The sequence below is a fragment of the Callionymus lyra genome, chromosome 10, assembly GCF_982586985.1.
Source record: "Callionymus lyra chromosome 10, fCalLyr1.hap1.1, whole genome shotgun sequence".
Lineage (NCBI taxonomy): Eukaryota > Metazoa > Chordata > Actinopteri > Syngnathiformes > Callionymidae > Callionymus > Callionymus lyra.
The window spans coordinates 18,137,320-18,153,984 of NC_141827.1; the positions used below are offsets into that span (position 1 = coordinate 18,137,320).

The window sequence follows — 16,665 nt, forward strand, 5'->3', positions numbered from 1 at the left end:
GCTAACCCCAGCACACAGTCCAGCCCTTCACACTCCCCGAATGTATATGAATAAGTTATTGCTGTGACACTGTCTCATTGAATTCATTTTGGGTTACACTTGGTATTGGAGCACCACACTCCAGCAGCTCGAACTCGCCGTCGTTGAGTATTCTGTTTCTTGTCACATTTCCTTGAAATTTCATTCAAATCATGTTTTTTCCAAGAGTATGACGGACGGATGAATCTTGATATACCATGAACATGACGGCAATTTTGCAAAACCCCTCTGTTATTGCTCTGAATCCGAGGGAAGGGATATTAATCGTACATTTTGGCTCAGAAATGCCTGCAGACACAGGAGAGTGTCCAGCAAATAGATGTCAAACATGGCATTCTCATGCTATTGCTGTGATTTGATTAGTAATGGATGACTATTGCCAATAAAATGAAGCCATGTTTTTGACCATTTCTGTGAATCACACACAGCTTCAGCTTTGTGAAATGTAAGACTGAAAGGAATTTGTCGAGTGTCTAAGGCACTCACTCAGTCAAATGCCATTAATCTATTGTCGGGAAGTAGTTTCATATTTTTTAGGGATCACTCTTTCACACTAAGTTTAAAAACACAGTTTAAATGAACAGTTGTTCAAAGTGTGGTTGGACGAACCTTAACCCTTGTGTTATCTCAGGTTCAAGGTGCCTCAGAGGCCTGAAAACAAATTGTCTTGTGGTGTCCCTTGTGTTGTCTTTGGGTCAAAGTGACCCTGAGATAAACAAAGGGTTAAAGTCACATCACAGTATAGATAATGATTTAAGTTTATACTATATCGCCGTTTATATTTAATTGGGGAAATTTGAATGGATCAACTGGGGGAAAAAAAATTATGGGCTTATATTGTTGACGATTAAATACATTGTTGACTGTTTTATATATATTTTAAATTATTTACTTTTGCGACAATGTCCACAAATCGTTGAAGCCTTATTGACGGTAGCATGGTCCTGCACTTCTTTTTACAGTGGGACAAATATTGTACCCCTATGCCATGTAAACCCTGCAGCCCTATTTTAAACGATTGATGAAATTGGAGAGAGTGCCATCTAGTGGGCTCTGAAAACAATAGTACTGCATCATTAAGCTTTGTCAATCTGTCTCTAGTGTGGTGTGCAATTGGGAGGAGGCCCTAGGCCAGACCCAAGACCGTCTGGAGAGATCCCCCAGAAGATCTGGAGGTTTCAACTGGTTCTCCTTTTAAAATCAATCCAACACAACATCAGTTTTTTAGTCAACAACAATTCTGCAGTAAATTGCTCCCAATTTTTCCAGTCAGTCATTCATGACAACTGGAAATAAGAAGAAAACTCTACACTTCTTTATTTGAATTCTCTTACTCTTTAACTGTGTTGACAAGTCTTTTATCGTTCGCTCTTTATATCCGTACATCAATGTGCGACTTTGTTGTGTATATTTATTTACTGTTGTAATATTTTCAGCGATGACCCGCCAATGGTTACTGTTCTGAATTCAGTCTTCACTTTTTTCCTCGACACCTGCCTGTGACAACGGAGATGCTGATGCATCACACTCGCGCTCTTCTTTATAAGAATAAATTGTCACAACATGAAAGAAGACTCTGTTTTTACTGAACTTTGTCTGAACTTTGTTTCCCTCAGAAGACGGCAGAATCGCTGTCTGTGCCGCTGAACAAGCATTGTTTGCAATGTGTCTTATCAAGGTGTAGTACAACAAATATACACCACAGCTTTGATGTTATTTTGTCTCCATGATACATATTCAAAGCGTGCTTTATCAAAGATTGACAAGAGGTGTTTGTTACTCTTCCCAACTGTCTAATACATATTAATGATGAGATGTTTGCCTAGGTAAGAGTCAATATAGTGGAGGTGCATAGTGGAGACTGCTATTAATATTTGGTTTCCTTACCGTGGAAATGGTGAAAGTCCCCTGCAGGTCGTTAGTGGATATTGGTTGAAAGGGGGATATTTCCCAGAGGAACTGAATGTATGTTTAGGAACAGCTGTAATCATCATAAATATGAAATGGAAAATGGGTGAAAAACAGCAATTTTACAGTTTCGTCCTCTGGGTGTTTCCTCGTCACGTTCATGAAACGCGTGTCTCTTTTTCTGTTCTGGGCTCCCTAAAGCTGATGTGTTTAGCACCTCGTATGGTAAGACTGTGTTGAATGCTTTTATAATCTGGAGAAGCTGAGACGGTTCTCAATACTCTCTGGTCTTTTTAGTGTCATCCCATTGGATTCCAAGCCAAGTTGGGACAAGTGAGCACCATTCACAGCGACATGTTGTGTCACAAGCAGGATGGTCTCCCTTAGGCCTCTAGAATTGGTACCCTATGTCTTTTAAACCTATTTTGGGTTCAATTATTTCTGTGGAGGGACCAATGTTGAGTCCCAGACTGCCTCTTTCGTATGAGCTCTTTGCCTGGATGATATGTTCACCCGTCATTTTTCTTCTGAACAAAGATAAGAGGTGGTTTTAATCAGTCTCATGAGGAGAAATCCCGTAATCCCAAAGCAAAAAAAAACGGAGACTTAAACATGTTGTTGAGGAGTGAGTTTGTGTTTTCGGAAGAGCTTGTTTCTGCCTTAAATCCAGACCTCGGCTGTGGTGGTTGAACTTGAATGTTTGAAAAAGAAACATGCACAGAAACACATGAGAACTCAATCGTCTTAGAAGACATGAAGCTAAATTTTTTTATTTAGAGCATGAATCTAAAGCTTGTTCAGACTTTGTTTTAGGACTGATCGGGTTAATGATTGATGGTGCGAGTATCAATAATGCTCATTTATCTGTATGTTGTTCCCCTCGCTCTGTTCAGTGGTCTGCTTTGACGCCAAAATCAACTTTGACGACAACGCCGAGTTCCGCCAGAAGGCTGTCTTTGCCATGGATGACATGAGCGAGAGCGACCCCACAGAGACGGAAGCAGCCAAGTGGGATCTCAAATACATCGGTCTGGATGGAAACATCGCCTGTTTTGGTAAGAAGCAAACAATTTATCAGAAAACACAACAGAATCAGACTTATTCCCAAAATCGTAGTGTTTTGTGCCAAACCCAGTATGCTAAGCCATTTTATTTTGCATGTTCCACAAGATGTTTTTGCAATAATTACCGTTTTTTATTATTTTTGGTTGATATAATTGTGAATATCAAAACAAATCTACAATGCACCTCTAAGGTGTAACCATATAGTCACCCCATAGTTTTGGTGTTCAAATTTGCCTTATAAGAGTTTATAAAATTAAAAACAATCTTACTCAAAAGCAAAAAAAAACGAAAATGCAATTGCATTGCTATTCAAAGAAAATAAGGCCTGTTTGTCCTTTCCAGTATATGGTAAAGATAATATAGATTTAATTGTATTGTTTCTTTTGCCTCTGGATAAAGGTGAGCATGTTGCGTATCAGGAAGTGGTGGACCCAGGTGCGGAATAAAGCGTACTTCCAAGTCTTTAATAATAATGCAACAGTTCAGTCACGAAAAAGTTCAAAAGGTAAATGGGAGATAAATTTACCTGGACATGCACCAGGAGATAAATCACGATAATGATCCACAAGAATCTCCAGATAAGCACCACGTAGCGTAGTAGCATACCGGCTCTTCGGAGCAGTTCACTCGTGCTGCGTTCAGGGACCCTCGGTCCTAAGAGCGTTGCAGCATAAATTGGGGGAGCACCGGCTGCAGACAATCCCTCAATCTCTATAAAGAGAAACAAAAACGCAAGGATCGTAAAGAGAACTACATAATAAAACGCAACAAACTACAACAGAACGAACTACTTGGATTCCAGAAAGTGCTAGAGATCGTTCACCTTGACATAGAAACAACACAAGGGATACCTCAAACACATTTGTTTGGGGACACCGGGTCACCTCCAGCAGCTAGAACAGCACTGATGCATAATTGCGCACCCAGGTTTAGAACCGGTTTGTCTAAATGTCTCCTCACTACAGAATGCATGTACAAGGTTGACTGTGGCCCTTTAAATATACAGAAGATGGTTAGTATGTTGGTTGATACACATTTTATCCATCGTTACAGTGGATTATTCAAGAGAGTATGGACTGCTTTTAAAATGCACCACACGTTTAAATTGACGACAGAAGAGCATACAACCTCTGTTGATCTACACTGCTGCAGAAAGTTTAGTTCCTCTCCGGTGTGTCCAAATAAAGGATGGCTGTTTCATCTCCAGGATTACCCACAATGAGTGCACAGCTGTTGTCACTTGATAAATGTTGCTTGTCTTTTGGTGTCAACAGTGTGTGCGTGCCTGCAAGGAGGAGACTTATAAACAACTGCATGAGACATTGAAGATGCATTTTCTTATCTCTGAGGTGATTGGCCTAACCCTTAAAGTAAAGGGGGGAAAAAGCACTGATGTTTTCAACCTTCATTCCAGTCAAAATTGATTACGACATTTTAATAACTTTGACGTAGTTTTCTACTCTGTGAAGACTGTCTTCTAGATACTGCGTTGAGTGTAGTCTTGGAGAAGCATTTATTCCTCTGCTCTTGAGGTTTTTCATTATCCACTCACTCATCCACCTTTAGATGAGGCAGGTGTGGGAGTAAAGAAGAAGTGAGTCTTAAAAGAGCAACTAATGTGTTGATTTAAGTGTATTTTCAATAGATCTTGGACCTCTATTGTATTCATCAGTATGTATGTTTGTACAAAACTGTTTTCATTTAAATATTTACATGATATTTACTAAATTTGCTTAAGCCCCGCCCACTGAACACCCTTCGTGAAGCATCAAGGTTTGTCACTGTGCGTCAAGTCTCCACCTCCAAGGTACTTGTTGTATAAACAATGCCGGGTTTGATTACAGCTGCCTGTAGGAGGAGTGCAGACCATTATTACGTCATAATGGCATCTGCTCTCATAACCTCTTGTTTGCCGAGATTTCAGACGGAGGATAACTTCATCAAAACATCATGATGAGGCATCTGCATCTTAAAGAGGAAGACTTAAAGCGGTCTATAAATATAAATTACTTACTTACTTCAACGTTAGAAACGTGTGAGTCAGGAAGTTGGAGGTTGACTTAAAATGCAAAATGAATAGGCCTAAATCCTAAATGCACCAAATCTTGGATAACTATAGATAAATATATTTGTATGAAAAAAAGTAGATATAGAACATATTAAAGGAACATCTTTACAATCTTACTTAATCAGTGTGAACTTAAATTTCCATATAAAACCTTTTTTAGTTTATAACTGAATCATGAATAACACTTTTTTTTCAAGGACTAAACAGACATATTATAAAAATGCTCACATTGCCATTTGAGGTAGTTGTAGTCACTTGAAAGCTCAAAACCCCATTACATTAAATATTTAGGTTCCTTTCTAACTTGTAAGTGATCAAGATATAATACACACAACGACGCTGATGACGCCATATCCTTCAGCTTTTATTTTAATTTCTGTTCCCGTTCATCGTGTGTTTGAAATATAAAATAAAATAAAATGACAAATGAAAAATAAAGATTAACTTTATTTTTTTGTTTGGTTTCTTGACATTTAATTGGCAATCGAGTGTCTTGATGTAAAGTGGTCTCGACTAAATCCCCTCCAAGTCCCTGGCCTCTGTGGTAGTAGCCTGTAGTGGGGAAATAAATGACATATGAATGATACATGAACCCCACCAGCATCAGGCTTTAATGCGTCTCTTAAGTCGCATTAGCGGGAACCTCGGACACAGTTAAAAGTTTGTCAAAGTAGCAGCAGCCCGGGCTCTCCTCCAGTCCGCATTACGAGCCGCTTTGTGAAGACTCCAGGAGGAACGCCACCATAACCAATGCGTTCTAATTAGCCATAATCCGCCCAGAAAGTCTCCAGCGAGCCGGATTGTTAGCGTTCTCATTAAAGGGCCCTCTCTCGTCATAAATCAAAGCGTTTTAGTGTGTACAGCAGCACAAACAGGTGTTCTCACTTCTTTCCTAGTCCCCTCACAAACACATTAGATGCCTGTTAGCATTAGTGACCCCCACCTGCTACCACCAACACACACCGCGTGCCCACACACTCCATCCTTCATCCCTAACTTTTAGCCTCTCTTGAAGTAAGAGCAGCTTTTAAGCCCCTGTTGTTTCAGTGAGTGCTCTGTAATAGAGCTCTAAAAAGAGAGGAACCCGGTCATTACACAAGCTCACTGCAGCTGATTTCTGTGTGGAGGAAGACGTTCTGCTCTTTGAACAATTAGGGCTTGTGGCTGGAATGCTGTATAACTTGATAATAGCACTCGTGTGTCTTTATGGTGTTGAGGAAATCCATTATATGATTTCATCACGTTTGTTTGACACCAACTGAAGTAGGTGACAAACATTTAATTATTCATGTTGGACGATTCAATATTTTGCTGCAGTGTAATTGCCCTTGATATACCAGCTATAAAAGCAGTATATATCCTTCTAACTTTGGAAACCTTTGGAAGCTTTCTATCTCATCTTGTCCTTGACATGTGTTTACAATGTATTATAAGTTTGATACAATCGTATAAACAAACGTAAGTTTGATTGTTCATTTTTATTATGTCATGTGAACTTACATGTGTCATGTATTCTTGTATAGTGTTTCTTCATCACAAAGAACTGTAACACCCCATTTGACTAATCTGTAAATAAATATTGCCCTTATGTTTATTTCCCAATTTGTGATCTTTAATATGTATCCTTTTTTAAAAATGACAAACTACTTATCAACTTTTAAACCGGTCTTATGTACCCTACAGTGAACGGGGCCGGCTTGGCAATGGCAACCTGTGACATCATTGACCTGCACGGAGGAAAGCCAGCCAACTTCCTGGATCTGGGTGGAGGAGTCAAAGAGAGGCAGGTGTACGAAGCCTTCAAGCTGCTGACGGCTGACCCCAAGGTAGGCTTCGCTACGCTTGCCTCGACTTGAAATGAAAAAAATATCCATTATTTCTTGGAAAAAGTCGAGGATAATGCGATCCTGCATCTTGTTATTTATTTATGATGCGTTTGTTACCTGCTCAGCGCGAAACAACTGTGCTCATTATACAACAGACCCTGGCTCACATCCATATCCTACTCAGGCGAGCTGACTCTCGAAGGCTGAGTGATAATGTGCCTTCATTTTCAGCTGCAAAAAAAGAATCGCTGTAATAAATGCCTTGCATCAGTGGATTACCCATCAGATTTCATTTACATTTTAAGACAACACAAACCTCAAATACAGTCTCTTGACTCATGAATGGTCGCACCTGAGTTTAACCCAGCTGATAAAACAGCATTTGTGTCACCTGAGTGACAGTTTGAGGCGCTCTTGGAGTCACTCAGCTCAATGTTCAGAAGCCAATAACTCCAAGCTCAACATCGTAAGCCTTGTAACAACAACGCGTTGCTGATTATGTGTTGACAGTTATTACTCTCCTAATTCTCTCACTGCTGTCACTCCCACAGGCTCCTGTTGAATGTGTAGGTTTGGCAAGAGTGGAATACAGATCAGGGTTTCATCTTTTATTAGTCTTGTGTTTTAAGAGACACTTGTTGGGTCCACTTTTCTTTTCTTGTAAACATCGAAAAAGCACTGAGCTATAATTTAGATAATGGAATGAATGGAAGTGTTTCTGTGACACACTCCTGTCATGCAGGTGCTCACGTCACCCAGACAATGTTATATAGTGAAGGGAACTCTTAAAAAAAAAAAGGTTGTCAGGAAGTTGAACTGTGAGAATCATTACAAATTTGCCAAAAATGTACTACATAAAATCTAAAATAGAATGTCCAATTTTCATTTTAATCAGCTACTGCTTGTGCTGTTGTAGTAACGAAGAAATATATAGATGGATAAACTTTATTGATCCCTCTGGAGATCTCCTTCGGGAAAATGGGTATATATAATATACGTATAAAGAATATAATGTTTATATGTATGAAATATAATATATCCTAAATAATTAGAATTAGCATGTTGCCATTTGGGATCAATAAAGTAGGCTATATCTAAAATAAATCAGAGTTGACTCTTCTCATCGTACTGCTGTATGGCTTCATACAGTCTTCTGTACTTTTCCACAGTAGTACGTTGCGCTGCTTGCAGACGTACTTGCTTTCTTTTATGGTCTGTAAGCTTGTGCTTTTGCCGAAACAATGCTGCGTTTGGTCCTTTTCGCAGTGTACCTTTGGCAATGGTGACGCCAGCGATGCACTCAACTTTTAATCCAGCCACTGAAATACAAAAACAACGCAGGCCAAGCACTACAGTACCAGCACTTAAAGTGTATTTGTGTAACGCAATATTAAGGGCATGTTCCATTGATCGACGACTGTGATCATCCCAATTTTTTTTTTCCCTAGAAATAACGAAATGTTTCCTGTGCCTGCATTGAAGTCCGCGAACAACAGTAATGATCTTTCTGTAATGATGCACAATAACAGCGATTTCATTGCCCATCATTTTTTCTCTTCCTGCGTCCTTTTGTCTTGCTCCTTCAGAATTTGTTGTGATCTCCCTTCCAGTTTCCACTTTGATGTCTGGAGCTCAATGTGCATAGAAGAGTAGAATTGGTGCAAGTACCGCAGGCGACAGGAGTGACTGGGATGACAAAAGGCACCTTTTCTTAGAACTTATTCCCTTACTTCTGCGTACAGTGTTTTATTACCTAAAACATCATCATCTCCGGAAATAATAAATTACAGAAACTCTGTGAGCAACAGTGTTTGAAGTGTGGGCAACATCGGCTTTGGAGGGGGGGGGGGGGAGTTCTACCATTGACTGTGGAACAAAACAAGTTATAAAGTAGTGTGTAGCCAAGTGTAGAGTAAGCTTGTTTGATGTTGTTCAGCTCAGCTGGGTGCACCAGACCATTCGACTTTGTTTGCATTCAAGCCGCGGGCTTTATAAACACAGACACATTCATTTTCCCAGTGAAAATAAATAAATAAGTGGCGTCACTTTCTTCGTATCCACTTATAGAAGTGTTTGTTGCGAGAAATGTACTGAGGTTAGTCTTGCATCACCTGTAGGCAAAAAGCTGCCTGCAAAATCCATCTGCCAAATAAGCCAGTTATTGCCCTGCGCTGCTGCTGCCAAGGAGTTGACAGATCGGTGCCTGTCTTGGCCATCATCTATTATGTTCCTTCAGCTCAGGGGCTTTTTCTATGCATGTATGTATGGTTTCAGCAGCTCCCGTGGCTGTAAACATGTGCACATATGTAGCTGATTATGTGCAACTTCTTTAGGCTGCAGAATATATACACCCATGTACTTTTTTGATTGTCTTAGATATGGGTTAGGGTTTCAAGAAACACCACTTTATGACTTGGTCTATTCAACCATCTACATGCTGCTGTCCTTATGTGCATATGACATCCAGACATGTGCAGAAGGATTACTAAACCAAGAGGTAACCCTTATCATAGTGAAATGCTTCTGTGTTGCTTTACGGCAACTATTCTAATCCATGTGGGTTTTTATTGACCTTTCAAAGTGAAGCAGATTTTGTTTGTTAAAGCCCTTTTCACCGAAATATTCAGATCAAACCAATGTTGACTCATGCCACAGATTTTGCGATAGTTTTCAGCAAACCAACTCATAGAAGGCAAAGGGTGACAAATGTGGTGGCGATTAAGGGACATAGTTTCACCACTGACTCAACACTTTGTGAAACAGGTGAATGAAAGAAGGTATTTATGGTACCAGGGAATGACACAGCAATGAACAGCATTTAAATATGTTCAGAATAAAATGTCCTGCTGGGATTCAAATGTTTTTTTTATGATCAAGATGGACAGAACTCAAGCAGCTTCAAGGAAACAATCCTACTTAGACAATATGGATCTAGTTGGCCTTTCTGAATTTCAACTGCAGGAGGCAAGCTTACATTCGACCTCTCCGTCAATGTTTTCTAGGATTCTTTATTTATGTTATTCAGTGGAGCTTGCATAGTGATGTATTACTTAACTAACAGTGGCACCCAGGTGCGTCGAGCTGCCAGGCGGATATCAATATTTTCTCCTGTGGCTCCCCTTTTCTCCGTTCCATTTCTTCTTGTTCTCTCTGCTCAGTCCGCGTATAGCTCTTTTCTTCCCCTGTAGCCTTTCATCTAGCTAAATCCTATTAAAGTCAATATGAGGAGCTCCCTACAGTTTCATGCCTGCGAGCTAAATCCTGTAGGAACCTTCCTTCCCAGTATATGGATGTCTAAGCCCATGTCTGATGGGCTTTAACATGGAGAGCTTCTTCAGGTGAGCAGCGTTATGAGAGATAACTTACACTGGACATTAACCATGTGCAATCATATGTCATACATAAATACGAGTTATTACTCATCCCAGAATAATCTTCCTCAGATAAGTAGTTCATTATGGTTCTATGGACAGATGCTTTAACCCTTCATTCAAAATCCTGACACCACAAACTGTATTTTAACCTGCAACACCATCTAAAGATGAAACATGATAACACCTGGATGAAAAAAAACAACCAAGATTGAAAGATAAAAGAAAATATTTAAAAAAAAAGAAAGTATTTATTGATTGGGAAGGTGAGGGTGAAAGTTATTTTTTAAATGCAAAGTAGTTCATATCATACATCTATTATCTTTCATATTGTATTATTATTATTTTTTTTAAGTTAAAATACCCAATGGATTTTAATACTTCCTTGTCCCTTTAAACTTTTATCTCAAAATAAAAGTAAATGAAATCAAGGTAATACAATTTTTTTGAACAATTAATTCGCTTGTTAATGAAAGTAGCGAATTGACATTCCAACATTTATCACAGTAGCGGTGTGCCTCAGAAGCTGTGTTAGTAGCAGAATTGCAAGTCTCTGCTGAGTTAAATACAAAGCAACATTTAGTCCTTCAGGGACCACAACAGCTTTTAATCACCGCTGATGTGAAAATACAATAGTGCCTTTTTCAGACGGGAAGAAAAAAGCCTTTCCACCTGAAACTGAGTCGCACATGGTGAGGTTCCAGTCCCCTGTGATACCAGGACTGCAAAGCAAAGCCAGAGAGAATTGCAGAGGAAGGCGGCAGGGTAATGGAGTTCATTCCCAGATCGCAGGAGTTCTAAATAGGATGCTTTCCTCAGGGGGGGGCGTACTTGTTTTATCCAATTTTGAGTGACTACTGCCTCTGGACCACACAAGGTGTGAACTTCAACATGCGTTATAGATGTTTAGATGAGTACTTGAAAAGTAGAGTTCTCTTTGGCCATGCATTTGCTATTTATGTTAATATTGTCAGTAAAACTTGCAGTATAGCTTGCTCTTGATATAAAGGCTTTTGGCTTATAAAGTCTTCACTATATTATTCACTTCATTCGGTGCGTCTTCTGTATTGAAAGCCTTGGGGCTGTTATGCCCTGTTCAGGAAGGCCGCTAAGGTTGGCCTTCTGGCGTCTGTATCTAAGACGGATCACCATTATCTGCTGGGTATGGGTTGAATGAACATTGGTTTTCCTTACAAGACTGTGAGATGCGTAATCATTTTATTTACGGCTTATGTCAGTCCTGCTTAGATTCCGGCAGCTTCATCTTTTGCTAGGTTGTTGCGTTTGGTCGAACATATCTCTCTGTCTGTAGTCTTTTTTTTTTTGGGTTTGTTTGTTTTTTTTAGGAACCTTTACAAATGGGAAAGGCAAAATATGTTTTCATTTTTTTGTGGTCTGTAGTTTGCTTGGATTCATTCAAATTCTTTCACCGTTGCTTATATCCGTAAAACCGCATTCAATCACAGTGAAGATCCAACAGCTGATATTCATGTTAAACCACACTAAGAATTAAACTTTTGATTGTGTCTCCTATACAACGACTTTGATAGTTAGAAGTTTTGCCAACATATTGGCACATATACATTTGCAAGAGGGGTTCAATGCTTGCGAAATGTACTGGATGGGTTTGAACCAAATTTCAGCACTAAAACAATCATGTTCAACTCACACCTAAAAGTATTATTGATTCTCAAAGTTTACATGGACATAAAAGTTGAATCAATCCATGTCCCCATCCCCTGCATAGTAACAAAGTCATCATGAATGTGTAAAAGACTATAGATTGCTGATCCATCCCCCTCCTCACCTTGTCCTGGCTCCTGAGTGTCCCCGTTTGATTTTTTTTTTTCGCACATGCATGTGCCACGCACACAATTGGACCGGTCCCATGGGCACTTGTGATGGAGCTGTCTCCAGCCTGCCATTCCTCATCTGTGAGGAATCAATAGAGGATCTGGGATGGGAGGGCAGGCTAATTGTGCTCCACTCTCTCTGTTCTCTTATTGCTGCCAGGGGTGTTTTGTCACCATCGCACCTGTCTCCCACTGTTGGGCCAGGGGCCAGCAAAGCCCACTGTCGGAGCCCGAAAATGTCTTCAGGAGGGGTGACACGTGCGATTGCACGACCTTGTGAAGACTGTCGAGTTAATTTATGAATTACAGAAAAAGGTTTTATGTCTATTCTTAGTGTGGAAATATTTTTTTTTATTCAGGTTTTGTAGTGAATCCGTTTTTTGTCTTGTTTTTTTTGCTTTCAATCTTTACTTTTTGTGAAGAAACACCGTATTTTCCGCACTATTAGGTGCACCGGATTATAAGGTGCACCTTCAATGAATGGCCTATTTTCAAACTGTTTTCATAAATAGTGCGCACCGGATTATAAGGCGCATAGAATAAAAGATACAGTCAAACGTTTGACTGGGGTTGCTTTTGCATCCACTGGATAAAGCTGTGCTAAAGGGAATGTCAACAAAACAGTCAGATAAAGTCAAACTTTATCTAGAGTTCTGACTACTCTGTTCACTCCCATGGTAACGATGTTCAAATGATGATTGAAAGGCTTCAAGCATCAGCTCCTGAGACTGGTGTTGTGAGCAGACAAATGTTGAGCGAGCAGCAGTGAAGTTGAGCGCGTGTATGACAGCTAGAGCGCGCGTGTATGACATGTTGAACGCACGTGTATGACATGTTGAACGCACGTGTATGACTGGTTGAGCGCAGCAGAGTGATTTTGAGTGTAACAACCAAGACACACTCGCTCAAACCGGTGGCAGTAATATCACTCCAAAGACGCCCGCCATGATGTGACGTGCGTCGTAAATCCCACCTCGTGATGACACAATGACGTCAGTGCAGAGTCATGAAAGTGTTTGTAAACAAGTCACCCATCCGGTAATGTTCATATATTAAGCGCTCCGGATTATAAGGCTGTCTGTCGTTTTTTGAGAAAATGAAAGGCTTTTCAGTGCGCCTCATAGTGCGTAAAATACAGTATGTTGGTTTTCTATTGGTCGTTATTCTACATTTGAATGCAAAGGTTGAGTCAAGTTAGTCATTTGTGTCGGTTTTGCGTGAATGACTCATTGGGTGATGAAACCATGCAGTAACATGGCTGATCAGTAGCCAATCGCTTCAACTTTACTGTTCCATAATGCAAAACTGGGATAGGCTGGTTTTACCGGGCTCACCGTCATTGTACGGCTTCTCTGTGCTCATAAGCACGATGCTGGTCTTTATGAAATATGCAGCCATTTTCTGTTTCAAGGCATCATTAGAGTTGCATGCCATCTATAAACGGCACCTTCTTAAACAGGGGAACCAATTTGCCAACTGTCTATATAATGATAAAAACATTTTTTTTACAATAACACTGGAACACAACTTATGTTAGCATAATTTACTTGAACTTTGTGAACGCAATATAGCCCAAGTTTATTGTTCTGACTTTTACCATCTTTTACAGTTTACCATCCTAACTATTTGAATAAATAAATTCATTATGACTACTTGCCTCCAAATGAGATCAATATGTGCCTAAAAAAAAAAGCACATGCAGGTACATGGAGAACATATAATCTTCCCAGAGATTGGACCCAGGCTCTCTCAGAGAGATGCCTCAGGCTTGAAGCAAACATAATACCTTGTACAACCAAATACTCCATCGTGCCCAATTGGAATGAACATCAAAGAACTTTCACTACACTGACAATGTAGGCATGAGCCTAGAGCCATTGGCCAAGAAAATGTTTTAAAGTGCTCGTGAGATCTTTTGTTATCTGCCAAGGCTGCACAATGATGGTGTCCATGGATGAAAGACGACATCAAGGTTGTAGGTGTATGACAGACGTTGTTTAAGAGAGCAAAGTATTATTATCGCTCCAGTCCAGTTCTGTGACTGTTGTAGCCAACTTGCACACTGTGATGGTGAAGGTTTTGATTCCCTTGGAGTGTAAAGGAATTTGATCCAATTGTTGCCAGTTACTATTTTTCCATTGCCTTAATGAGCTCATGAACCTTTTGATTTTTTTTTGAGACTTAATGTAGAGTTGTTTTTACGTAAGACTTGAAAGGTTGTTAATCAAACAATGCATGTATGATATGACATGCAAAGGTCATTGACTTAAGTTAAGAGTTCATTTTTATTGTCACTGCTTCTTGGATTTAGGTCGGGCAGTGACTTTAATCCGTCTCTCTCCCATGTAGAAGGCCTTGAGCAGCCCCTTGTTCAGATTGCTTAATTGACTCTGCAGAAATATCGTGAATCATATTTTGTTAATTCCCTTATTAAAATCCACAGTATGACATGATATTTCAAAAGTCCACCCACTTCCCAGAGGACATTGGCATTTAAGTCACGGCGGCTTATATTTGTGTTGTCTTCCAAGAAAAAAAAATCATGAATTTACTTTGTCAGATTAAATGTCCCGCTCTCCGCCGGCTCGCTCCTTCTCAGTGTTTGTACTCGGCTATAATGCTGCGCTGCAATACACGACTTAGAGAGATTACTACCCATGTAATTGGTTTTCCCATGCCAGATTGCATATGAGTTTTCTTGTCTTATCCACAATCTCCTTTTATTATCAAGTGTTCAAGAGAGTTAAGGCCAATATAAAAAGTCCACCTCATGTACTGCGAGCAGATGCTTAGACCTGCTTTCATGAGGCGGATTGAGGTCTTGTTCAAAACAAAGTTCATTGTAAAAACTCCCATCAACAATAACTTTTAATGTATATATACTGAAATTAAATTGGCTTTCTCTTCACAAGAATGAAGAACTCTGTTAAAGTACAATAAGATGAAATTGTTGTACGACATCCTGGAGGTGACTGTATGTACTCTGCCGGCTTACCTAGTCCAATTGTTTCTACCAGAACCCGTTAAATCTTCTTGAAATCCCTTTGAGAATACATTCTCATTAAGCTCATATGGGAGCATATGGAACTCGGAGGAACCGATTATTTTGTCCTCTGTCACATGAAGGGACGTTTCTGCCGAAGTTGGCCACCGCCTGTCCTGTTCCATTATCTCGCTCAATATCTAATTCTGCCTCCACGAGCCATTTGTTAGTCAGGATGACATTCTGTATTAGTGATAGATGGATTTGCAATGACTTTTATTAGATTCTTCAGATAACAAAGTGAGCGCAAAGCTTTGAAAAACCCGACACACTTTCTTTTCTTTTTTTTTCCTTCGGTCAAATTTCAGGTCAGGTTGTATCAATCTCTGATGTAACCTTTTTTTCACGGGAAAATCATTTGTTGACTGTTCAGATCTGCTTTTTTTTGTGGTTCAGTTGTATGTATTAATTCATCTATCTTACTTTCAATTTTGTTTTCAATCTTTGAACAAGGAGGCAGAACAAGGGTCAAGTCCTTTTTGTTTTCTTTTTTCAATATATCGTTTTTGAAGAAAAGTATGATTTTGCTCAATTTATTCAGACGGGGGAGAACTTTAAAAAGTACAAATTTAAAAAAATCGTCATGATGAGTGACTTTTTTAAGAGAGAATATCAGAGAGGAAGATTTTAACATTTGAAACATATGAGTAAGTCCGTAAAGTTTTTTCATTAGTTTCTCTTCAAAGCTGATTATCCAACAGTGATTTCTGGTTTCATCTGGTTTTGTTTTGTTTAATTTAAATTTTTGGGATCTTTTTTAATCTTTGAGGAAATTATATCATATGTATCACTACAAACCAACTCGTTATTTTGTAAAATAGTATTTAATTAGTGTCAATTTTTTTTTTATGCCAACAATTATTAATAATAAAAGTAAGAACATTTGACGAAAATGTCAAATTAGAATAAAATCAACAAGAAAATCCTTTAAAGTATATGGCTTTTTAATATTTAATGTATGATCATCAACTTTCACAAGCTTTGTGTTCACGTTCAATACTATCCAGCTCAGAATCACTCAACATGTCACCAGATGTGAAAGATCCAGTCGTGTCGGAGGGTTGAGTGAGCTGCAGTGCAAGGAGGGCTGAAGCTGAGGAGGGGGAGTCTGGAGCTGTGATTACATTGTCCATCAGGACACAGGATGGCCTGCATCAGCCCGCGGGATTGATGTTTGACAGAATAATTAGAAAACTGTCTCTGCCTGTAATCACTGGAGCTCATCTTGCCACAGACTTCTTCCAGCTCGATCGCACACATTACACAGAGATACACAACTGTGGTTAACAACTGTGTAGGACCGAGCGGGAAGGTGATCGGGGGGGGAGTTCCTGTTTACTGCCCGAGAGCCCGACGGCGCTGGAGGTCAAAGTGGGAGGCGAGTTTGGCTGCTCAGTTGACTGAAGACAACATGATGAGGTTTTGGAGGGTTTATGACGTGGTAAGAGGAGATGAAATGGAGAATTACTTTTGCAAGGAGGCAAAAGGAATG

The 16,665-nt window shown here is 39.6% G+C and overlaps 1 protein-coding gene across 1 annotated transcript in view; it reads left to right on the top strand.

Annotated features, from left to right (window-relative positions):
* Positions 1-16,665, top strand: part of suclg2 (succinate-CoA ligase GDP-forming subunit beta) — a 76,765-nt gene that overhangs the window by 37,854 nt on the left and 22,246 nt on the right. Inside the window, exons 8-9 of the mRNA XM_087800523.1 lie at positions 2,841-3,002; positions 6,764-6,906. Of these exons, the coding sequence (XP_087656649.1) occupies positions 2,841-3,002; positions 6,764-6,906 (305 nt within the window). The remainder of the gene's footprint in view (positions 1-2,840; positions 3,003-6,763; positions 6,907-16,665) is intronic.